Source organism: Rattus norvegicus, chromosome X, assembly GCF_036323735.1.
Source record: "Rattus norvegicus strain BN/NHsdMcwi chromosome X, GRCr8, whole genome shotgun sequence".
NCBI classification, from domain to species: Eukaryota; Metazoa; Chordata; class Mammalia; order Rodentia; family Muridae; genus Rattus; species Rattus norvegicus.
In genome coordinates, this window is record NC_086039.1 from 23,702,212 (window position 1) to 23,719,441 (window position 17,230).

The window sequence follows — 17,230 nt, forward strand, 5'->3', positions numbered from 1 at the left end:
GGGTCAGTCCATGTACAGTCTTTAGGTAGTGGCTTAGTCCCTGGAAGCTCTGGTTGCTGGGCATTGTTGTTCATAAGGGGTTTCTAGCCCCTTCAAACTCTTCCAGTTCTTTCTCTGATTCCTTCAACGGGGGTCCCGTTCTCAGTTTAGTGGTTTGCTGATGGCATTCGCCCATGTATTTGCTATATTCTGGGTGTGTCTCTCAGGAGAGATCTACATCCAGTTGCTGTCAGCCTGCACTTCTTTGCTTCATCCATCTTATCTAGTTTGGTGGCTGTACATGTATGGGCCACATGTGGGACAGGCTCATAATGGGTGTTCCTTCTGCCTCTGTTCTAAACTTTTCCTCCTTATTCCCTGCCAAGGGTATTCTTGTTCCCCTTTTAAAGAAGGAGAGAAGCATTCACATTTTGGTCATCATTCTTGAGTTTCATGTGTTCTGTGCATCTAGGGTAATTCAAGCATTTGGGCTAATATCCACTTATCAATGAGTGCATACCATGTGTGTCTTTCTGTGATTGGGTTATCTCACTCAGGATGATATTTTCCAGTTCCATCCATTTGCCTATGAATTTCATAAAGTCATTGTTTTTCATAGCGGAGTAGTATTCCATTGTGTAGATGTACTACATTTTCTGTATCCATTCCTCTGTTGAAGGGCATCTGGGTTCTTTCCAGCTTCTGGCTATTATAAATAAGGCTTTAGCAAGCATTCTTAACCACTGAGCAATTTACTTTTTTTTTTTGAGATCTGGTCTCTCACTGAATCTGTAGCTCATTGATTTGGCTAGACTGACTAGCCAGTGAGGAAATCTTCCTATTTCCAACACCCACAACCCCATCCTCAGCACTGGGATTACAGATACACACCACCATGCCTGGCTTTTTCCATGGGGGCTGGAAAGTCTAACTCAGGTTCTTATTCTTTTTTTTTTTCAGAGCTGGGGACCGAACCCAGGGCCTTGTGCTTTCTAGGCAAGCGCTCTACCACTGAGCTAAATCCCCAACCCCCAGGTTCTTATTCTTATACATCAGGCATTTTGCTAACTGAGTTGTTTATTTAGGACCACGTTGAGTTTTTTAAAATAGTTTTGAATACTTTGGCTTAGGTTAGTATTTTTCTTCTCCTGCTCTTTCTTCTTTTTGTATAGATGGAGGAGATAGAGGGCGTAAATAATTCATAATGCTTTATCTTTTGTACTACTTAATAAATTAATAGTTTTGTCCATTGTACATCTACCTTAACATGGCATTTTCTGGTATGTCTTTTGTTTCCTATTTCTCATTCATATTTAGTATAATGAAGAGTCAGGCTCTAATTTATCACGCTTGGTGTTGTTTTCATGTTCTGATTTAGAAAACCCTTAGGTTCGAACATGCTAATTTTAAACATTGTCTCAGTTATATTCTTGTTCTGTTGTTGCTTTGAAACAAGGTCAAATTACATAGGCTCTGTCTGGTATGTAGTTGACTGATCTTGAGCTATCATCCTGCCTCAACCTTCTGAAGTACTGAAATTATAGGTGCATACCATAATCCCCTGCTGTCTTACATTCTTTCAGTTATAGCTAATTTTTATACTGTTTTACTAAAAATATTTTTTCTATACAATAAATACTTCTGATCATGGTTTGTTGCCCCTCATCACCTCCTAGATCCTCCCCATCTTCTTACACATCCAATTCCATGCCTTCTTCTTTAGAAAACTGGGTGTGGCTTATATATCCAGTGAGATTTTGTTGGAGAAAACAAATCTTTCCTTTGTAAGGGATGACAATTGGAAATAGCTTCACGGTTAGAATGTGAGGTTCTATCCATTTATCTCTCTCATGCTGGGACTGTTTGCCTTGGGCCTGGGCAGGTCCTGTGCATGCTTTTACTCTCTCTGTTAGTTCATGTCCTACTGTGTATGGAAGACACTTTTTCCTTGGTGCCATCCATCCCTTCTGGGATTTACAGTCTTTATTTCCTCTTCTGCATAGCTTCTTGAGCTCTGAATGGAGGGATTTGATGGGGACATACCATTTAACACTGAGTGTCCCAAGGTCTCCTGTTCTCTGTATTGTTCAATTGAAATTATAGCCAATTTGTAAAATTCAAGATATTCAAAGCATAATGGCTTTTTCTGACAAGTATCAGTAGTCCCAGAGTAATTTAATGCATTATGAAACATTTTATAACTGGTCTTAATTATTTTTGTGGTACATATTTTTGTTATTTTCCTATGGAAATCCCCATTGAAATATTATAATTTTGAAGAAAATGAATTTATTCTCATGAAGAAATTGGCTTTTACTTGACAGGTTGAAGATAACTTTGTGCTGGAAAATGAGAAAGAAAAATTTGTAGAGGAATTGAGGGCTATCGTAGGTCAAGCCCAGGAGATCCTTCATGTCCACTCAGCTGCAGAAAAATCTATTGGTGTTGATTCTGTTGCCTTGGAATCTAACAGTAACCAAGTAAGAACACTTTTGTAGTAAAAAGTCATTCGGTGACTTTGCCAGGAACACCATCGTTTACCCATTCATTTTTATTTCAGACAGGATCATCTGAACAAGTATTGATAAATTCTGCATCCACTCAAACTAGCAGTAAGTATACTTAATAAAATTTACCATTTGGCTTTTAAAGCAAGGCATATTGGAATCTTGATATATATATATATATATATATATATATATATATATATATATATATATATATATATACACATATATATATTCATAGGGAAAGATATTAACCAATAAATTAATTTGATGATAAATTGATGTTTTTACACATTTGAAAGAAATTTATAGCCCAGAGATTTAAAAAACCCAATTGTTGATTCTTTCTATGAGCAACTTACTTCGGAGCCATTACACGGTATGTCACCAGAAAAGGCAGTCCCAGTGCTGATGACCTTTGATGATCTATTGAATGTTAACTAGTAATTTGTTTACTTTGACATGGGATGAACAAAAGAATTTTAACTAAAATCTCTTATGTTCTAAGTTTGCATCATGTTTTAATAGTCATTCAAAACTTGACAGTTTCACTGATGATAATACTTTTACCAGCTCTGCTCACTAATAACTTTGTAAATCAGATACCAGATAAACTTCCAGAAACTAAAATTGGGGTTCTTCGGTTTTCTTTTCTGATAACTTTATCTCTTCATTCTTCTTAGCTCTGGTAATGGGTATATTAAGAATGTCTGGTAGGGGGAGAAGAACCATAGCATCATGAAGACCTCTGAAGGAATTAACACAACATAAAGAAGCAAAAGGTGGTGTGGGAATAGTGGAAGCAGATACCATTATCCTGAAATTTAGTTCAACTCTATTAGGATGCCAGAGCACATCTGTATCTTACTTTGTTGGTTAGCAGAAATCTGAGTGAGTTTCTGACTGACAATGTAAGATAACATTCCAAAGAAAGTTACTTGAGAAAGTTTACAGATGTAGGGATTTGCTTACTTTACTTTTATATTGCCATGAGCTGGATTTACTTCTCTTTCTTCTGGTTCTGTAGTTTTGGTTCTTCTTAGTTCTGTACACTTTAATGCTTGTATGGCTTTATATCACAATGATATCACTTAGACACAATCATAATCAGGCTGCACAACAACAGCTATAAATATTAATGGAGAAACTATGTCCCAGTTATTTAAATAGAGTGCCTTGCTTTTTGGTTCCTATTAATACATACCTTATACTTAGTTCTGTAGACTATATGTCAAGGTTAGGATGTTATGGTTTATAATTATCCTTGTACCATTGGGAATGGAGTCAACACAAGCTAATTTTAACTTGATTTCTTTATTTAATAACATGGACAAATTGACGGTTACTTAGTGTGTAATGTGTTGGTAAATCTTTCTACAGATGAATCTGCTCCTCAGTCATCCCCAGTTGGTCGCTGGCGGTTTTGTATCAACCAAACAATAAAAAATCGTGAGGCGCAGTCTCCTCCTTCCCTTCAGCCTTCCGTGGCTATGGTGCCTGGGTTACATCCATTTCCTAGTAAGCTTTATTATCTTCCAGCTTTATATGGACTTGGATGCTTTGGTTACAAATTACCAATTATATCATTAATTTGTTTTCACAAATATTTTATACTTATGACAGTTTTCATAAGCATTTGGAAGACATTGATATATAACAGTTCATTTTATTCAATATTTTTTAAAAAAACAATGTCATTTTTTTCTTGACCGTTGAATTCTGTGATGTTGTAGGTTTTATTTACACATATACTGTTAAATAGACTCATTTGTCCCTTGCTTTTCTTGTCTCTTGACTTTTGTATTTGCACTTTGTATTCATTCTAACTTAGCTATTCTTTTGTTATTGTTCCAGATAACACAAGTAATCAAGAAATATCACAGGACACACTGTTCACTGTTCCAGGCCATCATGTAGTTTTCACCTCCAAGTTAGATGGTAAGATTGGTGAACGTGCTAGTGTAGAAACGGAGCAGACGAGTGTTCCCTATCAAGCAGAAGATGACAAACTAAAGGCACCAGCTACTGATACTTCCAATTATTCTGCTACTTTGGTGTGTCCAGATCCAGCTGGATGTGAGGCACTCACCAGCCAAGCAGGCATGTTCATACCTACATATCCATGTCAGCAAGCTGCTGTTCCGGCTGATGTGCTTATGTCCCATCCTGGTGAATCAGTTCAGATTGGCAGTAATGCTGTTGTAACGTCAGTACTTGTATCTTCTGATCAAAAGCCTCAATCCTTATCAGTACAGCAGCCAACTATAGATGCAGAGTTTATTTCACAAGAAGGAGAAACCACAGTAAACTCTGAAACGAGTTCTCCTAAGGCTGTCGGTGCCACTCAGACTCCTGGCTTTGAACCAACTGTGCTTCTACCTGCGACTATCCTGGAATCAGATGGGGAACGACCTCCAAAAATGGAGTTTACAGACAATCGAATTAAAACACTGGATGAAAAATTAAGAAACCTGCTCTATCAAGAGCACAGCATTTCTACCATCTGTCCTGAGAGTCAGAAGGATACTCAAAGCATAGACTCTCCATTTTCTTCCTCTGCTGAAGATATACTATCCTCCCCAATGCCAGAAGTCATAGCCATCAGTCACTGTGGGATTCAAGATAGCCAAGCACAATCCCCGAATTTCCAACCAACAGGCTCTAAGATTCTATCGAATGTGGCTGCAAGTCAGCCTGCTCATATACCAGTGCTCAAAAGAGACCTGAATGTGATAACTTCTGTACCCAGCGAGCTATGTTTACACGTAAGTACCTTTCTTAAATTCTTATTCTTTGCTTACGAATTCAAAAAAATGTCTTTTCTCCTAAAAAGTTCAGAAGTAACTGTCATTTAAGACTATGACTTAGTCATAGTCACAAGACTATGACATAGGCTGCAGTTACTCAGAACTTAGTAGAAATGGCAGATCTGTTTTGGGTCCATCTCAGAGAGCTTTCTGGTGAGTTAACTTGCAGTTCATAAGCACTGTGTATATTTATAGATTATTTTGTGGATAAGAGGAACATACTTTTTTTTATTTCAACTTAAGTGAAACTGCAAAAACAAAACTTAAGAACTGTTACTTCATTTCCTTACAATTTTATAGTATTGATTTACTGTTTTGAAAAGTTTTACTTATTTTTTAAAGCAAAAATCATTCACAATCATAATACTTTTTTTCTTAACCTCTAAAAGAACCAGAAATATAGCTCAGTGGTAGTGCTTGACCAGTATCTCAAACAGTAGAACATTTAAGCAAGCATGATAAACCATACCATAGTCCTAGCACTAAGGAGGTAGGAATAGTGGGATCTAAAGTCCAAGATCATCTTCAACTACATACTGAGTTTGAGGCAGGCCTAGACTACATGAGACCTTGTCACAAAACAACAAATAAAGTCTAAGAGGGGCTCATAGGTTCCAGCCACTCCCTGCTGAACTATAAGCTACTAATAAATTCTAGTAAAGAGACAGTCATTGCTTCGGTTGTTTAATCAATGGTTAGCTCACCAGGCTCCAGTGAAAAGTCCCAAGCATAGATTTATATGCATGGTCCTGATGAAACTCAGTGGTTCACAAAAATAAATGTAAAGACATGGATGTGGGAAAAGCATTTGTTGGGAGAAGAAGAGTTGATAAAGATGAGAGGGAGATGAGAGTTGGGGGAAGAGTAATAAGAATTCATTACAAACACTATCAAAACTATCAAAGAATAAACTCAATTAGCAAAGAAAATAGAAATAGTTATTTTTTTAAAGGAGGAAAAGGAACAGGAAGAAAAAGTTTTTGCTATAAGGATTAGGATTAAAAGATTACAGGGGTTGGGGATTTAGCTCAGTGGTAGAGTGCTTGCCTAGCAAGCACAAAGCCCTGGGTTCAGTCCCCAGCTCTGAAAAAAAAAGAAAGAAAGAAAAAAAGAAAAGATTATAAATTTTCCAGATTTTAGAGTCTCTGAATTGTAGAATACTTGTATATGAAATGTGATGTCTTGGGGCTATTCTCAAATCTAAATATAGAACCCATTTATGTTTTTAATACATTTATACATGAAGAATGTGAACAATTTTATATAATATTATTTGATCCACCTTCATTTTAATTGCAACACATTTAAATGGGGTTGGTCAGATTTAGAATGTTCCACTAATAGCATCATCATATTGGTATTGAGAAAGTTTCAGATTTTGGATTTTAGATTTTTATTGAAATTGCTCACCTATATAATGTAGGAACATTAATAGTCCACTTCTTTTTCTTTCCATGCATTTTTTTCTTGTAAAATTCAGGGACCAAACACATACTATGCAAGTACTGTATCACTGAGTCATAGCCCTAACCCTGTTTCCCCTTTCTACCTGTTCAGTCACAGAAGTCTCAATTAACAATTTGCTGCTTGTCTTTGAATTTTCTTAAGACTACATAGATCTATTTACATGCTTATCACATATTTTCTCTAAAATAATATTTTGTTATAAACACATTGGTCAACATACTGAAACATTTAATTTTACCTTATATCATAAGTTTTTTTCCTAAATGTTTACCACCATAATTTGTGTCATCGTTACTATACAAATAATATATACTTGTGTATAAAATAAAATCTTATTACCTTCCCAAACCTGCAAACATAGCTGTTATCTTTTCTGGATACAGTTTTAGTTAATGTATGAATATTTATACCAGTATATTTCTGTATATGTATTATGTTTTTAGACAAAAATGCATGTTGTATTTATGTACATATACTTTTATGTATATGTATATTTTGCATTTTAAATTTTTTTATAAACTATTTTGAGTTATAGAATTAATGAGTAAGCACAAAAGCATTTCACAAGAATAATAAATCTAAACAATACTTCCTAAACAAGTTTCTTATTATTGTTTTTGGTCATTATTATTAACTTGTAAATAATACACATATTGGTCCCTCTCTTGATTTAATAATTTTGAATGTTTCTTTTAAAGACTGAGTTTCACTATGTAGCTTGAAGTGGGCATGGAATTCATTACTTTGCCATTAAATAGAATGTGCTCCTTATAACTCAGTTACCTCTTAAAGGTTCTGCCTGTTTCATCTTCCCAAACAGTACAGTAGGTATTAAATTTTAACATGGTTTTGATGTGGACATTCAAACCATAATGAATTTCTTTTTGGAATCTTCATTGTTTAGTCTGTAGAGATACAGTTGAGTTTCTTCTTCTTCTTCTTCTTCTTCTTCTTCTTCTTCTTCTTCTTCTTCTTCTTCTTCTTCTTCTCTCTCTCTCTCTCTCTCTCACTCACTCTCTCTCTCTCTTTCTACCTCTATCTCTATCTCTTTCTTGAAACAAGGCATCCGGGGCTGGGGATTTTAGCTCAGTGGTAGAGCGCTTACCTAGGAAGCGCAAGGCCCTGGGTTCGGTCCCCAGCTCCGAAAAAAAAAGAACCAAAAAAAAAAAAAAAAAAAAAAGAACCAAAAAAGAAAAAAGAAACAAGGCATCCACTCTGTAGTCCAGGTTAGCTTCAAACTCATGGCAGTCTTCCTATCTTAACTTTCATAGTGCTGGAATTATAGATATGAACCACTCCTCCTAGTGTTGGGATTGTGTCATTGAACTTTGCTGAGTTTATTTACTGGCTCTGATAGCTTTTAGTATTGTTTTAGATGTTCCTTTTCTCTTTCTTGTGTGTATTGGGGGAAAGATTTTGTCCCAAGGTCCCACTTCCTTAATCTGTTATCTCTGGAACATAGGATTCAGCTTCATTCTACTTCCTGATGCCCCTTTAATACTTGAGCCATATATTTTGTATTTTCCTTTCTCAGCTTGCTCCTTTTCATTAAAACACTCTTCATAAAAGCAACTACACAACAGAATTTATACAAGACTGTTTTGAAACTTCCCTTTTCAAAACAATTAATCTAAATCTCTTCACCTTAGCCTCAGGCATACTCCTTGGATAATGGCAAAAAGCAGCCACATTCTTTATCAAAATACCACAAGAACAGTCTCTATGCCATATACTGAAATTCTTCTCCATTGAAACCTCTTGAGCTAGGTCCACACAACACAATTCAAATCACTCTAGCGACAAAGTCTTCCATATTCCTACTAGGATAGCCTATTAAGCCCCACTTAAAGCATTCCACTGCTTTCAAAATCCAAAGCCAAAATCTACATTCTTCTAAACAAAAGCATGGTCAAGCTTATCACAGCAATACCCCAGTCCCTGGTTCCAACTTCTGTCTTAGTTGGGGTTTTACTGCTGTGAACAGATACTATGACCAAGGCGACTCTTATAAGGACAACGTTTAATTGGGGCTGACTTACAGGGTCAGAGGTTCAGTCCATTATCATCATGGTGGAAGCATGGCAGCATCTAGGCAGGCATGGTGTAGCAGGAGTTGAGAGTTGTACATCTTCATCCAAAGACAAACAGAAGACTTCTAGGCAGCTAGGAAGAGGGCCACAAAGCCCACACCCACAGTGACACACCTACTCCAAAAAGGTCACACCTCCTAATGGTGCCACTCCCTGGACCAAACATATTCAAACTACTACAGTGTCCTTGATCACTCTTCACTGTTCTGTTGTGGCAGGATCACTGATTTGAGTAATATAGCTAGACATCTTGCTCAGAGGATCTGAACTCAGTTCCTCATGCTTTCATAGTAAGTGCTTTACCCACTAAGCCATCTCCCAACCCTCAATTTTGTGTTTCTTTCCTTTTGAGACAGGGTCTCACTCTGTAGATCATGTTGATTTTGAACTCACAAAGATCCACCTACCTACATCTGAGTGCTGGGATTAAAAGCATATACTACAACATCCAGCTTTGGGTTTTCCATGTATAAAATTTTATCATCTATAAGTGAAGATAATCTTATTTCCTATTTTTCTCCCATATTAACTTTTCATATCATGCTTTCCTCTCTTTGTTCCTCTGCATTTTGTAATGATATAATTTTTTTATTTTTAAGTAGATTATATTGTCTTATTAGTCTTTTTTGCAATGAAGATTGCATTTTTGAATTTCTAGTAACTGCAATCCATTCTTTGTTTTTAAAAATATTTGTGTTTAATTTTATGTATATGTATGTATGTATGCCCGATGTTTATGTATATGTACCATGTGTATGAAGGAGCCCACTGAGATCAGAAGAGGTGTTTGATTCCTAGAGTTACTGATGATGGCTGTGAGCCACCATGTAGGTTCTGAGAACCATACCTGGTTGCCTTTAACCACTGAACCCTCACTCCAGCACTGATTTTAATGCTGCCTTCAGGGTAGCTGTAGTAGCTAGTCTACAAAGCCAGCTGGGCTTACTCTTCCTGTTGGATGTTGTCTTTGCTTCTTACTGACTTCTCTCTTGGCCCAAATCTATTTCTTCTTTCTGCTCTATTTTGGGAGCAGATGCTCTGATGTCTTTTTGCTTGATGTGGAGATAAGGGATGTGGAAAGGCTGTTTTTTCTTTAGTACCTCAACCATTGTACTCTTCCATTTAGTAACTGTCTTTTGAGCAGTAAGTCAAACCTTTTATGAAGTTCACATTCTAGTATTTAACAGCCTGTCAATAGCGTAACTAAAGGGCTACAATAAATTAAAATATTAATATTCAGTAAAAGACTTATACATAGAAGTGGCATTTACAGGTAGAAATTTGTTCAAGGAATCAAAGAAGCCCCAATTAAACGTTGTTAAGTAGAAGGATCTTTAAAAATATAATACATTGAAAAGACCAATAGGACAAAAATGGGGTGGAATTTTAGAAGCATCCTTTTCATTGCCCAGGTTCCTCTGTATACTACCACCTGAGTGTATAGCCTCTTGAAACAGTTCCTACATATATTATGGTCTGTGTTTTCTTGCTGCTGTCATAAATTCTTGTGTCTATATCAGTTTTTTTTTTGTGTCTAAGTATTTCTCTTGCTCATTAAAACTAAAATTTCTATTAAATATCCTATCTTGTTTTATTTATCACATTAGAATAGATCTTACCTATAATTTCAATGGGATCATTTTAGTACTTTCTGAAATGTTGTGTAGGATGATGTCATTATGCAGCAAGGTGGGTCCAGGATAAGGCATAGCCTATCATTAGATGAGAAGGAAGGGTAGGCAGGGAAAAGTCTAGGAAGGAGAGGAATCAAGATGGAGACCACGGAGGAAGATGATTCTCATCCAGGTGGTCTAGGTCAATTTTATCTTGTCTAGGTGGGAGGTTTCTATCTTTATTAATTGGCAGTGAATTTATTCTGTGGATGTATTGTGGATTGAGTATTTAACATATAAATCTAATTTCTAAATTACAAGTTTTGGGAATTTTGATTTTACCTGCCAAGGGGACAGTGTATAAAAGTGGCTGGCAGAGAAACAGCTGGAGCACGAGGCTCCCACAAATCCGCACCTAGTGAGAATACATGGGAACCAGTTCTACCACTTTTTTAATCTTACTGCAACAATGTTGTATTTTTACAAGTTTTTTTCTCTCATAAGTAAAATTGCAGTGTTGCTAACTCAAAATGTGACTTCAGAAACTTGCTTACTGATTGATCAAAATTTCACTTTTTTTGAGACAACCTTTCATGCATCCTAAGCTGGCCTCAAATTTTCTATATAACCAAAGATGATCTGCCTCTACCTAATAAACCTACTTCCACATTCTGGGTACTATGATTATGATGGAATCCACATAAACACTTCATGTAGTTCTGGGAATCAAACCTAGGACCTTGTGCTTGTTAGGCAAGTCCTCTGTCAACTGAACAACATCTCTAATCCAAAATTTTCTCTTTGATAACTCCTGATTTGTTCTAAATGTTAATAATGCTTATTATCATGTAGGATTGCTGTCTCCCTTTAAACAAATGCTATATCCCATCCTATATGATTTTATATTTACTTTTAATCTATTATTATAACTTTTCTTATATCCCAAAAGTATCTGTGGTTCTATGCATTAACTTTTTTTTTATTAATTGCCATGGACAATTTGTTTTTATTAAATTTGTTTTTATTTTTACATTCAAGATTTTATTCCCCTCCTGGTCCACCCTCCTACTGTTCCACATCCCATACCTCTTCCTGTCCCCCACTGTCTCCACTAGGATGTGCCCAACCCACCCAACCCTCCAGACCTCTAAACTCCCTGGGGCCTCCAGTCTCTTGAGGGTTAGGTGCTTCTTCTCTGACGGAACCTGGGAGTCCTCTGCTGTATATGTATGTATGTATTGGCTGCCTCATCTCAGCTGGTATATGCTGTCTCATTGATGATCCAGTGTCTGAGAGCTCAGGGGTCCAGGTTAATTGAGACTGCTGGTCCTCCTATAGGATTACTCTCATTCTCAGCTTCTTCCAGCTTTTCCCTAACTCAACCACAGGGGTCAGCAGCTTCTGTTGATTGGTTGAATGCACATATCTGTATCTGACTCTTTCAGCTGCTTGTTGGGGTCTTGCAGAGGGCAATCATGCATGATAGGCACCTTTTTGTGAGTGCTCCATAGCCTCCATAATGATGTTAGCTTGTGGGGCCTCCCCTTGAGCTGGATCCCACTTTGGACCTGTCACTGGATCTTCTTTTCCTCAGGCTTTTCTCCATTTCCATCACTATATTTCTTTCAGAAAGGAAGAATTATGGGTCAGACTTTTGACTGTGGGATGGCAACCCCATCCCTCACTAGTTGCCCTGTCTTTCTGCTGAAGGTGGGCTCTACAAGTTCCCTCTCTCCACTGTAGGGCCCTTTCATGTAGGGTCCCCCCCTCTTTGAGTCCTGAGAGTCTCTCACTTCCCAGGTCTCTGGTACATTGTAGAGGGTCCTCCCAACCTCCTTCCTCCCAGGGTCCTCCCAAGGACCCTGTTTCCATTCTTTCTATGGCCCTCAGAGCTTCAGTCCTTTTCCCCAACCCATTACTAGATCATGTTCCTCTCTACCCCCTCCCCCATCCCTCTTTCTTCCCCTACCCCTCCCTCCCTTCCCCTTGTGGTTGCTTTCTTCTCCCTCCCAAGTGGAACTGGTGCATCCTCCTCATTTGGACCCTTCAGCTAGTTGAATTTTTGAGTTCTGTGGACTGTGTCTGGTTATTCTGTACTTTTTTGACTAATATCCACTTATTATTGAGAATATATCATGCATGTCCTTTTGGGTCTGAGTTACCTCACTCAGGATGACATTTTCTATTTCCATCCATTTGCTTGCAAAACTCAGGATGTCCCCGTTCTTAATAGCTGAATAGTGTTCTATTGTATAAATGAACCACATTTTCTGTATCCCTTCTTTCATTGTGGGGCATCTAGGTTGTTTCCAGCTTCTGGCTATCACAAATAAGGCCACTATGAACATAGTAGAACATGTGCCCCTGTGCCATGGTGGAGCATCTTTTGGGTATATTCCCAAGAGTGGTATTGCTGGGTCTTTATGTAAATCTATTTCCAGTTTTCTGAGAAACTTCCAAATTGATTTTCAGAGTACCAGTTTGCAATTGCATGAACAATGGAGGAGTGTTCCTCTTTCTCCATATCCTTGCCAACAACTGTTGTCACCTGAGGTTTTGATCTTAGCCATTATGATTGGTGTAAGGTGTAATCTCAGGGTCGTTTTGATTTGTATTTCTCTGATCACTAAGGACTTCGAACTTTTCTTTAGGTGCTTCTCACTATTTGAGATTCCTCTGTTGTAAATTCTCTGTTTAGTTCTATACCCCATTTTTTGGTTAGGTTGTTTGGTTTTTTTGGTGGTTTGTTTCTTGAGTTCTTTATATGTTTTGGATATTAGCTCTTTATCGGATGTGAAGTTAGTGAAGATTTTTTTCCCAGTCTGTAGGATGCCAATTTTGTCTTATTGACTATGTCTTTTATTACAGAGGCTTTCCAGTTTCATGAGGTCCCATTTATTAATTCTTGATCTTAGAGCATGAACCATTGGAGTTCTGTTTATGAAATTTCCCCCTGTGCAAATGAATTCAAGGTTCTTTCCCACTTTCTCTTCTATTAGATTGAGTGTATCTGGTTTTATATTGAGGTCCTTGGTCCACTTTGACTTGAGCTTTGTGCATGGTGACAAATATAAGTCTATTTTCATTTTTCTACATACAGAAGCTAGTTAGATGAGCCCCATTTATTGAAGATACTTTCATTTTTCCATTGTATATTTTGGCTTTTTTGTGAAAGATCAAGTTTGTGTAAGTGTGTGGTTTTTATTTCTGGGTCTCCAATTCTATTCCATTGATCAACCTGTCTGTCTCTGTACCAATACCATGCATATTTTTATCACTCTTGCTCTGTGGTAGAGCTTGAAGTCAGGAGTGGTGATTCCCCAGCCATTCTTTTGTTGTTATGAATTGTTTTTGCTATTTTGGGTTTTTTGACTTTCCAGATGAACTTGAGAATTGCTTTTTCTGTGTCTTTGAAGAATTGTGTTGGGATTTTGATGGGGATTGCATTGAATCTGTAGATTGCTGCCAATCCATGAGCATGGGAGATCTCTTCATTTTTTGAGATCTTCTTTGCTTTCTTTCTTGAGAGACTTGAAGTTCTTATCATAAAGATCTTTCACTTGTTTGGTTAGAATTATCCCAAGATGCTTTATATTTATATTATTTAATATTTGTGGCTATTGTGAAGGTAGTTATTTTCCTAATTTCTTTCTCAGTCTGTTTATCCTTTGAGTAGAGGGAGGCTACTGATTTATTTGAATTAATTTGATATCTGGCCTCTTTGCTGAAGTTGTTTATCAACTGGAGAAGTTCTCTGGTAGAGTTTTTGGGGTTGCTTATTTATACTATCATATCATCTGCAAATAATGACAAACGTTATTTTTTTCTGCCAAATTGTATGCCTTTGATCTTTTTGTTGTCTTATTGTTCTAGCTAGCATTTTGAGTACTATATTGAATAGATATGGGGAGAGTGGGCATCCTTGTCTTGTCCAAGATTTTAATGGGATTGCCTCAAGTATCTCTCCATTTAATTTGATATTGGCTGTTGGTTTGCAGCAAATTGCTTTCATTATGTTTAGGTATGGGCCTTGAATTCCTGATCTCCAAAACTTTTAACATGAAGGGGTGTTATATTTTGTCAAATGCTTTTTCTGCATCTAAGTAGTTGATTATGTGATTTTTTTTCCTTTGAGTTTGTATGGTTGAATACACTAATGGATTTTTGTATATTAAACCACCCTTGAATCCCTGGGACATAATGAAAGCAGTGCTAAGAGGGAAATTCATAACCGTAAGTGCCCTTGTAAAGAAACTGGAGAGATCTTACCCTAGCAACTTAACAGCACACATGAGAGCTCTAGAACAAAAGAAGCAAACTCACCCAACAGGAGTAGAAGGCAGGAAATAGTCAAACTCAGGGCTGAAGTCAACCAAATAGAAAAAAAGAGAACAATACAAAGAATCAACAAAACCAAAAGCTGGTTCTTTGAGAGAATCAACAATATAGATAAACCCTTAGCCAAACTAAAAGGTCCAGAGGCAGTATCCAAATTCACAAAATCAGAAATGAAAAAGGGGACATAACAACATAAACGGAGGAAATTTAAAAAATCATCAGATCCTACTACAAAAGCCTATAACTGAACAAAACTGGAAAATCTAGATGAAAGAAATGGATGATTTTCTAGACAGATACCATATACCAAAGTTAAATAAAGAACAGGTAAATTTTCTAAACAGGCCCATATTCCATAAGGAAATAGAAGAAGTTATTAAAAAATCTCCCAACCCCCCCACCAAAAAAAACCCAGGGTCAGATGGATTTAGTTCAGAATTCTACCAGACCTTCAAAGAAGACATGGTACCAATATTCCTCAAACTATTCCATAAAATAGAAACAGAAGGAATACTACCTAATTCATTCTATGAAGCCATAATTACTCTGATACCTAAACCCCTCAAGGACCCTACCAAAAAAGAGAATTTCAGACCAATCTTGCTTATGAATATCAGTGCAAAAATACTAAATAAAATTCTCGAAAACTGAATCCAAGAACACATAAAAACCATCATTCACCACGATAAAGTAGGCTTCATTCCAGGTATGCAAGAATAATTTATTTTTAAAGTACTCAGGCACAGAAAGTAATTATGGGTATTGCGGGGGGTGGGGGGAATAGTAGGACAAAAAGATTCTAGTTTTATAGCAATCGTGGTTTAATATAAAAGTTTTAGAACACGAATGCACAATAATTACTTCATATTTCTTTGTCACTCAAACAGTGACATTAAATATCTTGTTTTTCTATCGTATGACATATCTAGAATCTTGAACTCTTAAGTAATAGGAGAGCAAACTAACATTTCATTTAATAGCATTTATATCCAGTCATGGTACTGCATACCCTTGGCAGGTAAAGACAGTGAGAGCTGGATCAAGGACAGCCTGGCTTACATGTACTTTGTCTCTAGTGCACCAAAAAATTTTCAGTTATTTGGCACATGCAAAAAACTTATTTTTAATTTTAGTTTTCAAGGTTGATAATAAATATCTTGGCCTGGAAAATTAATATTGTTTGACTTTATTTAAAGACATAATATTTCCAAAGAAATGTCAAGGCTTCAGTTTCAGTCTGATATAGTGGTGTTACTGCAACAGTTCATAGTATACTATTTTTGGTTAGTTATAAATCCATATAAAGAAAGTCTAGCATTCCAAAAACTTATTTGCCTTACCTAAATTATTACCACCTTGTTTTTCTTTGGTTTTGTCTCCATTAGGAGATGTCCCCAGATGCTTCACTTCCAGGGGATCCAGAGGCCTATCCTGCTGCTGTGTCAAGCGATGGAACCATTCATCTGCAGACAGGAGGTGGATATTTTGGCCTAAGCTTTACTTGTCCTAGTCTCAAAAATCCTATTAGCAGGAAATCCTGGACTCGAAAATTAAAAAGCTGGGCATACAGGCTACGGCAGTCAACCAGCTTTTTCAAGAGATCAAAAGTTCGTCAAGGTAGTGTGCTTACAGTCAGGGACATAGACTAGGTAACATCATTTTTCATCTACTTTTTATTTTTTGTCGTTCATACTCAAATCTTGCCATGTTTTCCATGTAGCTCATGTATGTTAAATATCCCATTAATGTGTTGCCATTTTATTTTCTTTTGTAACTAATTTGGTTTTTCAGTTATTCATTTCATATAGATACTAAGTATTGGGATAAATCTTGCCATGTCTGATTTAGAGTTAGGGATTTAAACAATGTTGCTTATACATTAACACCTTTTAATTATTAGTGAGGGTTAAACTTTCTGCTTTTCTTCATTTTTGGTAATGTAAACAAATTTGTCTTAAAAATTATTTTCTCTTTTCTGCTTATAATTTGACAAACCTTACAGTGGAAACAGAAGATAAAAGATCAGCAATTGCTTCTGATCCCATTCCGCTGACACGGGAGTTCTCAGCTGATACTAGGGCTTTGAGTAGATGTAAAGCGATGAGTGGATCATTTCAGCGGGGTCGGTTCCAGGTTTGTGTCTTTGGTTGACTTTTTCATTGGGCGCCTAGTGAGGGGAAACGGGGCTGGTGATACAGCTTCATGGTAGAGTTTGCCCACCATCTATCATCCTGGGTTCTATCCCCAGCACTATAAAAAAATGACAGCAATTAAAATTGATCTGTGGATGATCCTTACTTTAGCTGTAAATCATTCTATAGCTAACTTCTTCATGTATATTTATATAAGATGTAATATATTTATATTATACAGAAAGATATAAAATTTCTTTACCTTTTCACCTTATATTATTGAAGGTAAATCTAAAG

At 36.7% G+C, this 17,230-nt stretch overlaps 1 protein-coding gene across 11 annotated transcripts in view; it reads left to right on the forward strand.

The window, feature by feature from the left end:
• Wnk3 (WNK lysine deficient protein kinase 3) overlaps positions 1–17,230 on the forward strand; it is a 143,013-nt gene that overhangs the window by 102,934 nt on the left and 22,849 nt on the right. For 5 of the 11 annotated variants that reach the window (NM_001411818.1, XM_039099806.2, XM_008773116.4 and 2 more), the window contains exons 14-19: positions 2,304–2,459; positions 2,540–2,591; positions 3,867–4,004; positions 4,341–5,251; positions 16,187–16,418; positions 16,804–16,934. In NM_001411818.1, coding sequence (NP_001398747.1) covers positions 2,304–2,459; positions 2,540–2,591; positions 3,867–4,004; positions 4,341–5,251; positions 16,187–16,418; positions 16,804–16,934 — 1,620 coding nt within the window. The remainder of the gene's footprint in view (positions 1–2,303; positions 2,460–2,539; positions 2,592–3,866; positions 4,005–4,340; positions 5,252–16,186; positions 16,419–16,803; positions 16,935–17,230) is intronic. The other 6 variants (XM_063280058.1, XM_008773118.4, XM_008773117.4 and 3 more) reach the window with 4 other exon arrangements.